This window comes from Oncorhynchus tshawytscha, linkage group LG34 (genome assembly GCF_018296145.1).
Source record: "Oncorhynchus tshawytscha isolate Ot180627B linkage group LG34, Otsh_v2.0, whole genome shotgun sequence".
Taxonomy (NCBI): domain Eukaryota; kingdom Metazoa; phylum Chordata; class Actinopteri; order Salmoniformes; family Salmonidae; genus Oncorhynchus; species Oncorhynchus tshawytscha.
Genome location: NC_056462.1, coordinates 10,065,245 through 10,078,327, shown reverse-complemented (window position 1 = coordinate 10,078,327; position 13,083 = coordinate 10,065,245). Strand labels below are relative to the sequence as shown.

The window sequence follows — 13,083 nt, the reverse complement described above, 5'->3', positions numbered from 1 at the left end:
ACAAACCCGGATTCGAACCTAGGCTGTATCACAACCGGCCGTGATAGGGCGGCGCACAATTGGCCAAGCGTTGTCCGGGTTCGAGGAGGGTTTGCCCGACTCCTTGTGGCCGGCCGGGCACCTGCAAGCTGACTCGGTCGCCTCCGACACATTGGTGCGGCTGGCTTCCGGGTTAAGCAGGCGGGTGTCAAGAAGTACAGTTTTGCGGGTCATGTTTCAGAGGACGCATGACTCGACCCTCACCTCCCGAACCCGTTGGGGAGTTGCAGCGATGACACCAGATCCAAATTGTGCATTTATGTTTAGTGTGTCCACCAGATCAGAGGCAGTAGGGATGACCAGGGATGTTCTCTTGATAAGTGCGTGAGGACCATTTTCCTGTCCTGCTAAGCATTTAAAATGTAACAAGTACTTTTGGGTAATAGGGAAAATGTATGGAGTAAAAAGTACATTATTTTCTTTAGGAATGTAGTGAAGTAAAAATGGTCAAAAATATAAATAGTTAAGTATAGATGCCCCAAAAAACTACTTCAAATACTTTAAAGTAGTTTTTACTTAAGTACTTTACACCACTGACTGGTGATTTATAGTGAGATAAGGATAGTGCTTTAATTAATGTTTACTTGAAGTAGTGAAGCTGTGTGTAATGTTGAACCTTTTCCAAAGTATTCTAAAATTCACTGTATCAAAGCGAGGGTACCAGATTTATAGAAAAGTTGTATTATTCTTGTCACCTATAGTTTTTTGGGGGGGCTGTATCATTTGTTTCCCTTCTCTCAGTCAAATTAAAACATTATACCTAATTCTTGAATTAACACCTATGGTAAAAATGTATAAATAATAAACTCCAATGGCTCCATATTGTTAAGTAATTCAATGAAAGGGTTAGAGATGTTTTTGACTGTGGTTAACATTTTATAATATCATGTCATGTTTCTGTGTGTACAGCAAAGAGTTTCTTATATAAACCTTTATACTTTTCTGTTCAGTTTACAGAGGACCAGTTGATATCCGGTGTTGCTGGTAGGAGAGACTGGACCTCTGAAGCGGCTGGTCACAAACCCTGGTCCTTGGTCAGAACCAGTCACTCTTCCTTTCCGGGTCAGAACCAGGACCGCACCACAAGGGACAGTGCAGGGCCTGGGGCTAATAGAGATCGACAATCCTGTTCCTTTGATACATGCACCACAGTATCCATGATCAGGATGGGTGTTCACCACTAGAGTTACCTAGCCTATAACACAGCACACAATCCCAACAACACCCAAACAATGGCTAGAGGTCAAGGAGGGAGCTCAAAGACTAACCACCTGAGGGTGGTGGCTCCTGCTTCTGCCTCCTCTGGTGTCATTGTGTCACAACGTGGGAGGCCGAGCTTTAGGATGGACGCTGACAAGCAGTAAGTACGCATGCCCAACGTGTGGAAAGGGCTTCGCTTAGGCGAACTAAACTACATGACCAAAAGTATGTGGACACCAGCCAGTCGAACATCTCATTCCAAAATCATGGGCATTAATATGGAGTTGGTCCCCCCTTTGCTGCTATAACAGCCTCCACTTGTCTGGGAAGGCTTTCCATTAGATGTTGGAACATTGCTGCGGGGACTTGCTTCCATTTAGCCACAATAGCATTTGTGAAGTCGGGCACTAACGATGGGCGATTAGGCCTGGTTCATAGTCGGCGTTCCAATTCATCCCAAAGGTGTTAGATGGGATTGAGGTCAGGGCTCTGTGCAGGCCAGTCAAGTTCTTCCATACTGATTTTGACAAACCATTTCTGTGTGGACCTGGCTTTGTGCACGGGGCAGGAAAGGGCCTTCCCCAAACTGTTGCTACAAAGTGGGAAGCAAGGAATCGTCTAGAATGTCATTGTATGCTGTAGCGTTAACATTTCCCTACACTGGAACTAAGGGGACCAGCCCGAACCATGAAAACAGCCCCAGACCATTATTACTCCTCCACCAAAGTTTACAGTTGGCACTATGCATTGGGGCAAGTATCGTTCTCCTGGCATTCCCCAAACCCAGATTAGTCTGTCGGACTGCCAGATGGTGAAGCGTGATTCATCACACGAGAGAATGCGTTTCCACTGCTCCAGAGTTCAATGGCGGCGAGCTTTACACCACTCCAGCCAACACTTGGCATTGCGCACTGTGATCTTAGGCTTGTCTGTGGCTGCTCGGCCATGGAAACCCATTTCATGATGCTCCCGACGAACAGTTCTTGCAACCAAGGACAGACGATTGTTACCCGCTACGCGCTTCAGTCCCGTTCTGTGAGCTTGTGTGGCCTACCACTTCACGGCTGAGCCGTTGTTGCTCCTAGACGTTTCCACTTTACAATAACAGCACTTACAGTTGCAGTGCAGAAATTTGACGAATTGACTTGTTGGAAAGTTGGCATCCTATGACGGTGCCATGTTGAAAGTCACTGAGCTCTTCAGTAAGGCCATTCTACTGCAAATGGTTCTCTGTGGAGATTGCATGGCTGTGTGCTCAATTTTATACACCTGTCAGCAACGGGTGTGGCTGAAATAGCCAAATCTAATCATTTGAAGGGTTATCGACATATTTTTTTGTATATAAATCAAATCAAATGTTATGTCACATGCGTCGAATACAACAGTTACCGTGAAATGCTTACTTTACAAGCCCTTAAGCAACAATGCAGTTTAAGAGTTCAGAAAATATTGACTAAATACACTAAAGTAAACATTTTAATTAAAAGTAACAATAAAATAACAATAATGAGGCTATATACAGGGGGTACAGGTTAGTCGAGGTAATTTGTACATGTAGATAGGGGTAAAGTGACTATGCATAGATGATAAACAGCAAGTAGCAGCAGTGTAAAAACAAAGGGGGGGTCAATGTAAATAGTCCAGGTGGCCATTGGATTAATTGTTCAGCAGTCTTATGGCTTGGTGGTAGAAGCTGTTAAGGAGCCTTATATAGTGTATATACAGAACAATAATAGAAACACAACTTCCAACAATTAATGATTTTACTGAGTTACAGTTCATAATGAAATAAATCAATTGAAATAAATAAATTAGGCCCCAATCTATGGATTTCACATGACTGGGCAGGGGAGCAGCTATGGGTGAGCCTGGGAGGGCATAGGCCCACCCACTAGGGAGCCAGGCCCAGTCAATCAGAATGAGTTTTTACTCAAAAAAAGGGCTGTATTACAGACAGAAATACTCCAATTTCATCAGCTGTCCGGGTGGCTGGTCTCAGACGATCCCGCAGGTGAAGAAGCCGGATGTGGAATTCCTGGGCTGGCGTGGTTACACGTGGTCTGCGGTTGTGAGGCCGGTTAGACATACTGCCATATTCTCTAAAAAAACATTGGCGGTGGCTTATGGTAGAGAAATTAACATCAAGTTCTCTGGCAACAGCTCTGGTGGACATTCCTGCAATCAGCATGCCAATTGCACGCTCCCTCAAAATTTGAGACATCTGTGGCATTGTGTTCTGTGACAAAACTGCACATTTTAGTGTGGCCTTTTATTGTCCCCAGCTACAGCACCCGATGTCACAGGAAGGCCAAAAAGTTAATCAAGGACAACAACCACCCGATCCACTACCTGTTCACCCCGCTATCATCTAGAAGGTGAGGTCAGTACAGGTGCATCAAAGCTGGGACCGAGAGACAGCTTCTATTTCAAGGCCATCAGACTGTTAAACAGCCATCACTAACATAGAGGCTGCTGCCAACAGACAAATCTCTGTCCACTTAAATAAATGGACTTAATAAAATGTATCACTAGTCACTTTAAATAATGCCACTTTAATAATGTTTACATATCCTATATTACTCATCTCATATGTATAGTGTATTCTATACCGTCTACTGCATCTTGCCTATACCGCACGCCATTGCTCATCCATATACTTGTATGTACATATTCTATTTCATCTGTTTACATTGTGTGTATTTGTGTGTATAAGGTAGTTGTTGTGAATCTGTTAGATTACTTGTTAAATATTTCTGCATAGTCAGAACTAGAAGCTCAAGCATTTCACTACACTCGCATTAACATCTGCTAACCAGGTGTATGTGACCAATAAAATTTGATTTGAGCACAAGGTGCACCTGTGTAATGATCGTGCTGTTTAATCAGCTTCTTGATATGTCACACCTGTCTGGTGGATGGATTATTTTGGGAAAGGATAAATGCTCACTAACAGGGACATAAACACATTTGAGAGAAATACTATTTGAGCATATGCAACATTTCTGGAATATTTTATTTCAGCTCATGAAAAATGTGACAAACACTTTACATGTTGCGTTTATATGTTTTGTTCAGTGTAAATACATATTCCGTTAAACTGAGATTAATTAAATTGTCATGGTGATGCAGTTTGGACGTTTGGTATAACGTGACAAATTATCATACATGATTGACAGTGATGGCCTATTTTGAAATGAGGTAGCCTATTCCTAACTTGGTGTTCAAGGGGATTTAAAACTGTAAACAATAGATTGTGATCATAAATTCAATCTGGAATGCCAAATTCAAAGGGTTTCGCTCTCTGAGTTTACACTCGACGCCCTGGCCGAGGAGAAGGGTTGATCCGAGCGTTCTGACTTCCACCGCAGTCATGCACGCAAGCTAACTGGCTGAAATTGTCTAGCTTGCTAACTACTTCCCGACACAAACGAGAGAAGACGTCACTGACCATTTTACTCGCCCTAACAGAGCTGGTTATGCTGTGTTCTTTTATTCTGAGCGTTGGTGACAAACTCTTCTGCTGGCAACAATTTAATTACCCGTTTTTGCCTACGTTGACTGACACTGGTCATATTCAACAGGTGTTGAGCGTTTGTAAATGCATCAGTTATTCTGCGCTCTGGCACTCAGAGGAGAGTCGATAGCCAGAGTGAATTTACGAACGCATCCATAGTGTGGCCATAGGCAGACGTTGCAATTGAAGGATGCATTTGTCGGTACAAACGTTGATTAAAGAAAAAAAAACACCACTACTTGTAACCTTAACGTTTGTTCAACTGACTCTCGTATTTGTTGATTTAATCGGACTTTATTCATATAATGAGTAGTCCAGGAATGACACGAAAAAGTAGCATCTCTCCAGATCGCAATGATACTCTATAAGCAGTACCGTATTTCAAAGAACAGCGCGCATACATTTTACATTTAACCACACCATTTGAGCTATAACGCCAACCAATAAGATCCTTTCTCTTTAGTGTAAACGGAAGTGACCAAAAAGTATTTCCACGTTAGCATTTATTTAGACGTGTATTAACACCATGAAACTCAAAATATCAGTCCATTAACTGCATAGCGTCCCATACTTACCCAATGTAGTTTTAAATTCGCATTGGTGCTAGGACTTCGTTATTATATAGGTAACGCTAACTAGGTAGCTGATCACGTTAGCTAACAATGGCTAATGGTATGGTTTTTCACACTCAAATTGCCTCCATTATGGAGGTGCTAGCGAATGCAGCCGTGGGAGAGATCTGTAAACTCGTAGACGACGACTATGCAGTGTTTCGTTTGGAAATGTCTCAATGCCAGAAAGAAAACAGGACATTGCGGAGAAAACTACAGCTACTGGAGCTGAAGGTGGCACGGGAGCGCGCAGAGGGGACAATGCGAGAGCGCGTCGTCGCCAGTCGCCCCAGTAGTGTCAAGATCCTCGACCGGTACAGAGGAATGACAAGAGGTATATTTTTCAGAAGGCTGTCGCCGTTCATAAAGTTAATTCCTTATAGCCACGTTCCCCCTGAACGTGTTTTCAGATGTTACACAGAACTGGGTCTTGGTCACTTTCTGGATGGTATGCAATAATTCAAATACCCTGATTACGATATCTAGCGCAAATATTCAATATCATATAATAAACAAATGCGCACGACTTTTGGATGCTGAATAAAAGCAGGTTACCTTGCCAGAAGATACCGACCCTACCGTTACCATTGTTTACAATGAGCAGCACTGGGGCTCCAATCATGGTTAGTAAGTGTAAATAACCTTTTATTTAACACGCTGTCCTATAGAGACTATTGTTTATTTTTTGGGGGGCTCCAATCAGTAGCCACAGCAAAAAAGTATGTGGACACCCCTTCAAATTAGTAGATTTGGCTATTTCAGCCACACAAGCTCACAGAATGGGACCAGCGAGTGCTGAAACGCGTTTTTAAAAATCTGTCCTTGGTAGCAACACTAACTTCCCAGTTCCAAACTGCCTCTGGAAGCATTGTCAGCACAATAACTGTTTGTCGGGAGCTTCATGAAATGGGTTTCCATGGCCGAGCAGCCACACACAAGCCTAAGATCACCATGCGCAATGCCAAGCGTCGGCTGGAGTGGTGTAAAGCTTGCCGATTGGAGTCTGGAGCAGTGGACACCATTCTCTGGAGTGATGAATCACACTTCACAATCTGGCAGTCCAACAGATAAATCTGGATTTGGCGGGAGCCAGGGGAATGCTACCTGCCAAATGCAGAGTGCTAACTGTAAAGTTTGGTGGAGGAGGAATAATGGTCTGGGGCTGTTTTTCATGGTTCGGGCTAGACCCCTTAGTTCCAGTGTAGGGAAATCTTAATGCTACAGAATACAATGACATTCTAGATGATTCTGTTCTTCTGACTTTGTGGCAACAGTTTGGGGAAGGCCCTTAACTGTTTCAGCATGACAATGCCCCCGTGCACAACTCAAGGTCCATACAGAAATGGTTTGTTGAAATCAGTATGGAAGAACTTGACTGGCCTGCACAAAGCCCTGAACCCCTCAACCCCATCAAACACCTTTGGGATGAATTGGAAAGCTGACAAGGAGCCAGGCCTACTCGCCCAACTTTAGTGCCCAACTTCACTAATGCTCTTGTGGCTGAATGGAAGGAAGTCTCCGCAGCAATGTTCCAACATCTAGTGGAAAGCCTTCCCAGAAGAGTGGAGGCTGTTTAGAGCAGCAAAGGGGGACCCACTCCATATTAATGGCAATGCTTTGGGAATTGGATGTTCGATGAGCCATGTAGTGTATCACAGCCATTTTGGAATTGCAGGGTTAGCCAACGTGACATGCAATCCCATAATGGCTGCTGTGGCTACTGCTAGCTAACATGAGGATGAAAATGGCCGTTTTCCAGGAAAACTAGCAGTATTTAAATCTTCTCGATGGAGCAGTGTGGTTTTGTGTCTTTACTATCATTAACTGAAGACTGATAGTTTTTATCAAAATTCTCTGTAATTAGTTATTTCGCGATCAACTTATTAATCACGTAACTAATTAACTAGGAAGTCGGGGCACCAAGGAAAAATATTCTGATTACAAAGTTAGAATTTCCTAAAATAACTTTTCAGATATTTTATCTGATCAATTAGTCTTTGAATTAATGAATTATTTACTTTACCTCACGTTAGTCTCATTCCAAACGTCGTAAATTGTTGGTTATCTGCACGAACCCAGTCTTCACTGAGTCATCCATACATCAATTGTCTTAAATCATGTATTTATTACTAAGTAATTCACAGAAATGCATAAACAAACAAAAGGTAAATGTGGTTACATGAAATGATAGAATGTGCCCTAGTGGGCTAAACCGGCATGGCGGCTTGTTAGACAAAAGGGGAAGTGGGGGTCGACTAAGAAGTCACTACAGAGTGATAATTCTAACAATTGAAATGCTAATCCTTTGCACATGAACACTCACTCATTCGGGAACAATTGCAATCAATATATATATTTACGCTCAGTGTGTCGTCTTGATCGCTTGTGGTTAGAGGGGATTGTTCAGAGTGACATTCGTTATAGAGTGGATGTTTCGGCGGTTGTCGTTCTTCACGTTCAATGATTCCGAATTCCTAGCTGCAGACCAGTAATTAATATCAAAGACTTGTTCATATTCTGTCGGTATCGATAGTCTAAGAGTTTAACCACGTGGTATGGTTAAAAGATTCAGCAATGGTCTACAACCTATGTCCTCCTAATGGAGAAAAACATGGTCTGCAGTATTTTGTATTTTTCTTCATTAAACAGTCCAAAATCATATTATACAAACAGATCATACTCACTCATTCATCTTATACAACAATTAGATGTAAACCTCATATCTGAGGCTATTATATAAACAGCGTTATGGTAATGTGGCCACACCGTCTCCCATGAGCTTCCCCAAGTTGTGACAAACGGACCAGTTCGTAGCTGGATTCTTCACCCATCTTTTATACTTTCTCCGGGAACATGAAATTTGTTCGTACCTCAAGTTCTGTGAGGTGGAAGGATTTCCTTTGTTCTCCATGAAAATCTACTCTGTACTGTGTGTCCATGAGGAGATTCTCAGGAATTTACGACGTCTCTCTGACCACAGCAACCTAGTTGAAGGAGGAAAGGGGGAGGAAGGGAGAGGGGGATGGGCTTGCTATACCCAAAGAGGCCAACGTCATGACAGTGGATTAAGGTCAAATCTGGAGTACAGTGGCGTTGTACCAACTCATATCTCGTGCTGGTTCCATGGTGTCTTAATGTAACCATGAAAAGATGCAGTAGTCTCTACAAGCCAGAATGTTGAATAACATTATATTTACACTTTACTGGTTGTTCATGCTGTTGGTCCTTTTGGAGGTGGAGATCTCTTGACATGTACGTTGACCGAAGCACGTTTCCTTGCAGTCAGCTGGAAGCGTTTGCCGTTCGGTTATCCTCGGCCATATTGTGCAAGTGTTTGTCAAATGCGAATTGCATTTCTTTAATGTGGATATTTTGTATGAGATTACCTCCGACATAGGAACAAAATCGGTGGACAACAAGTAAAGTAAGTTGAAATGTTTGTTCAACATTCTGACTTGTACATGGGACTGTTCAGGAATGCTGAGCCTACATGATCTAGACGAGTGTGTAAGTATTTCACTCTCAGAGGCGATTGTAACCAGAGCCATATACACTGCTCAAAAAAATAAAGGGAACACTAAAATAACACATCCTAGATCTGAATGAATGAAATATTCTTAGTAAATACTTTTTTCTTTACATAGTTGAATGTGCTGACAACAAAATCGCACAAATTATCAATGGAAATCAAATTTATCAACCCATGGAGGTCTGGATTTGGAGTCACACTCAAAATTAAAGTGGAAAACCACACTACAGGCTGATCCAACTTTGATGTAATGTCCTTAAAACAAGTCAAAACGAGGCTCAGTAGTGTGTGTGGCCTCCACGTGCCTGTATGACCTCCCTACAATGCCTGGGCATGCTTCTGATGAGGTGGCGGATGGTCTCCTGAGGGATCTCCTCCCAGACCTGGACTAAAGCATCTGCCAACTCCTGAACAGTCTGTGGTGCAATGTTGTGTTGGTGGATGGAGCGAGACATGATGTCCCAGATGTGCTCAATTGGATTCAGGTCTGGGGAACGGGCAGGGCCAGTCCATAGCATCAATGCCTTCCTCTTGCAGGAACTGCTGACACACTCCAGCCACATGAGGTCTTGCATTAGGAGGAACCCAGGGCCAACCGCACCAGCATATGGTCTCACATGGGGTCTGCCATTAGGTACCGAATTGAGATCCTCAGTCAGACTACCTCTGATGAGCACATGGAGGGCTGTGCGGCCCCCCAAAGAAATGCCATCCTACACCATGACTGACCCACCGCCAAACCGGTCATGCTGGAGGATGTTGCAGGCAGCAGAACGTTCTCCACGGCGTCTCCAGACTGTCACGCCTGTCACATGTGCTCAGTGTGAACCTGCTTTCATCTGTGAAGAGCACAGGGCGCCAGTGGCGAATTTGCCAATCTTGGTGTTCTCTTGTAAATGCCAAACGTCCTGCATGGTGTTGGGCTGTAAGCACAACCCCCACCTGTGGATGTCGGGCCCTCATACCACCCTCATGGAGTCTGTTTCTGACCGTTTGAGCAGACACATGCACATTTGTGGCCTGCTGGAGGTCATTTTGCAGGACTCTGGCAGTGCTCCTCCTTGCACAAAGGCGGAGATAGCGGTCCTGCTGCTGGGTTGTTGCCCTCCTACGGCCGCCTCCACGTCTCCTGATGTACTGGCCTGTCTCCTGGTAGCGCCTCCATGCTCTGAACACTACGCTGACAGACACAGCAAACCTTCTTGCCACAGCTCGCATTGATGTGCCATCCTGAATGAGCTGCACTACCTGAGCCACTTGTGTGGGTGGTAGACTCCGTCTCATGCTACCACTAGAGTGAAAGCACCGCCAGCATTCAAAAGTGACCAAAACATCAGCCAGGAAGCATAGGAACTGAGAAGTGGTCTGTGGTCACCACCTGCAGAACCACTCCTTTATTGGGGGTGTCTTGCTAATTGCCTATAATTTCCACCTGTTGTCTATTCCATTTGCACAACAGCATGTGAAATTTATTGTCAATCAGTGTTGCTTCCTAAGTGGACAGTTTGATTTCACAGAAGTGTGATTGACTTGGAGTTACATTGTGTTGTTTAAGTGTTCCCTTTATTTTTTTGAGCAGTGTATTTGTGGGTTGTCATACACTTACAATGTTATATTGAGCAGGACTTTCATACAAGCCTTAAAATGAGAACTCCCCCATCTTCTGCAACCAAACGGCACTCTTCTCCCTCATGCGGCAGTGTTTGCAAAGACCGTAAAGGGTCTATACCATTGAGCAGACAGTAGCCAACAACCTCTTTTTCCCCCAATCACTTTCTCAGGTGAAGGACATCTCACTGAAGGCCACAAGAGCTTTGTGAAGCCAATAAAGAACAATTCCTGGAGAGATGACCAATCAATTACTGTTGATGAGGGGAGTGGAACCTCAACCCAGCACGTTATCATGATAGAGGTTAGTGTAATAGTGTTGCATAAAAATGTGTTACTTTGTAAATCAAATGTGGCCCGTTTATTTCAGAAAGGCTCGCCTCAGCTATTCACTTGCTTCCATGTACATCTGCCATAGGAGAGCTTGTGAGACTTCCCTATGACATTATTATCCAATTCTAGTCATGTACCGTTAATAACCTCCTCTCTTTTTGTGTCAGTCTGCAGAAGCTGAAGCTGCAGGTCCTGGGGTCAAGATGGAGAGGTCTGAAGGAGATGAAGACCCACAGCACAGCAGAGACATCCAGACTGGAGCACCCTCTGTAGCCACAGAGGACCCCATCACCGCCCCAGTGCAGCCCAGGACCCGAAGCAGCATCACGGAGGTCAGTGGAACGCCGAACGCCGTCCTCAAGTCAAAGACAGACACCGAGACTTTAACACGAAGGCTCTTACACACAGGATCTGACCACCGATCAGACCCAGAGAGACTGGGCTGTCCTCCTGCTCCCAGTTCAGAGTACTTACTGGTATTTCACCAGAACCAAAGAAGGGTTCATTCCCGTGGAGATGGTGATGGTGACACGTTAGACACTGGTCGTGATGATCCGTCTTGTTCTTACGCTACAGAGATGGACCCTGGCAACATGCCCTTGGGTTTAGAGACACAGACTGATTTGTCTAGAGGGGACTGGAACCAGTACAGTAGTAGTGTATACTCTGAAGGGTGCCTAGATAAGAAAGGGGAGGTTATAATCGTAGATGAGGTAACTGTGAAAGTGGAGGGTGACGCTTCTCCCACATTGAATGCAGATCGTCATCTAGGAGACGGACACTCACAGACCAGAGATTTCTTAGATTACAGGGAAAGCTTGGAGACAAATTCAAACGTTGTGACCCACTCTCCTATACAGTTCAGGGATTCTGACCCAGTGTCCACGTTGATGGAGCCTTCCGATTCCCACAACCATGCCATTTTCGGTCAGGTATTGAACTCAAATGACAGGGCTAGAGCCCAGGTTCAGGGAGGGGGAGCAACATCAGGCAATGGTAAAGAGAAACTGTTCCTCTGTACGTTCTGTAACAAAGGCTTCAGCTGCCCCCAGAAAGTGGAGATCCACCAGAGGGTTCACACAGGGGTGAAACCCTTCAGCTGTACCCAGTGTCACATGCGCTTCGCCCAGGCTCGTGACCTGAAGAGGCACCAGAGGGTCCACACAGGTGAGAAACCCTACAGCTGTACCCAGTGTGAGAAGAGGTTCTCCCGCCAGGACCATCTGAAGATGCACCTTAAGGTCCACACGGGAGAGAGGCCGTTCTCCTGTACGCACTGTGGGAAGACGTTTTCAGAGAGGAGCTACCTCAGGATACACCAGCAAAAAAACCATTACACTCTATAACATAAAAAGTAACCATTCTACTCGACAGCTTAGATCAAACCCTGCATTAAAGACAAAGATTCATTTTCATATTTGTCAGCAGAATAGATCCGTAGATGCGTTTGGAATAACAAGAGGAACCGATATCGGTGTTGAATATTCTTGTGTAGAATATTGCATCCAGACATTGTGTGATATATAAGCCTACAAAGTCTGATACATATTGTGTTTGTACTGTGTGCCTATTTAATTACTTGCATTCAACTACCTAATTTTTTTCCCTAGACACATTTCATGAGAAAATGAATGGAATTGATCAATTTTATGCAGATTGTTAGTTGAGATGTGTATGTGTGGTTTTCATATGGTGTATTTAAAACGTGTTTTATGTTCAATAAACACAAAATGAGACTTCATTCTAAGACTCTCTCTTTAGTGTACATAACATCTGATCTCGCCCTATTCTGCATACACACAATATTATAACAAATATACACGTGTATTTGACTGACTGGTCAAATTGCTCTCTGTGTAAATTGCCTAGTCTGTGTAACAGACGCCGATTGTGGCAAGGCTTCAAATCTCAAATGAGCCCCACCCCTTTTAAATGTAGATTTACATGTATTGTGTTAGTGTGTTGAAAAGGTACGTTGCCAACAGCTTGAAATGATGCGCTACCTCTTAAGCGTCGCATACAAACACACTGCTATTTGTGCGTCTAACTTTCTTATGGTGTGTTTGTAAATTCAATCTGGAGAATGCTCTGAGCGTTCATAAATTCAGAGCGTTGTCGGATTTGTCCGTTTGTAAATTCAAGAACGTTTCGCTCGCGGAGCGTTCAGAGCACATACTGGACGCTCTGGCGGAGGAGTAGGGTTGATACAAGCGTTCTGACCTCACAACGGCAGTCAAGCACTCAAGCTA

At 44.0% G+C, this 13,083-nt stretch overlaps 4 protein-coding genes across 7 annotated transcripts in view; 3 read left to right on the top strand and 1 right to left on the bottom strand.

Moving 5' to 3' along the window:
• LOC112231940 (zinc finger protein 583) overlaps positions 1 to 13,083 on the bottom strand; it is a 969,163-nt gene that overhangs the window by 626,230 nt on the left and 329,850 nt on the right. The gene's annotated exons all lie outside the window — the stretch shown is intronic.
• LOC112231889 (zinc finger protein with KRAB and SCAN domains 8-like) overlaps positions 1 to 13,083 on the top strand; it is a 359,191-nt gene that overhangs the window by 200,292 nt on the left and 145,816 nt on the right. The gene's annotated exons all lie outside the window — the stretch shown is intronic.
• LOC112231888 (zinc finger protein 629) overlaps positions 1 to 13,083 on the top strand; it is a 233,573-nt gene that overhangs the window by 188,602 nt on the left and 31,888 nt on the right. The window lies entirely within an intron of this gene.
• Positions 5,229 to 12,575, top strand: LOC112231905 (hypermethylated in cancer 1 protein-like). Its single transcript, XM_042311928.1, has 3 exons — positions 5,229 to 5,698; positions 10,675 to 10,805; positions 11,002 to 12,575. The coding sequence occupies exons 1-3, from the start codon at positions 5,416 to 5,418 to the stop codon at positions 12,178 to 12,180; spliced, it is 1,593 nt and encodes a 530-aa protein (XP_042167862.1). The 5' UTR covers positions 5,229 to 5,415; the 3' UTR covers positions 12,181 to 12,575.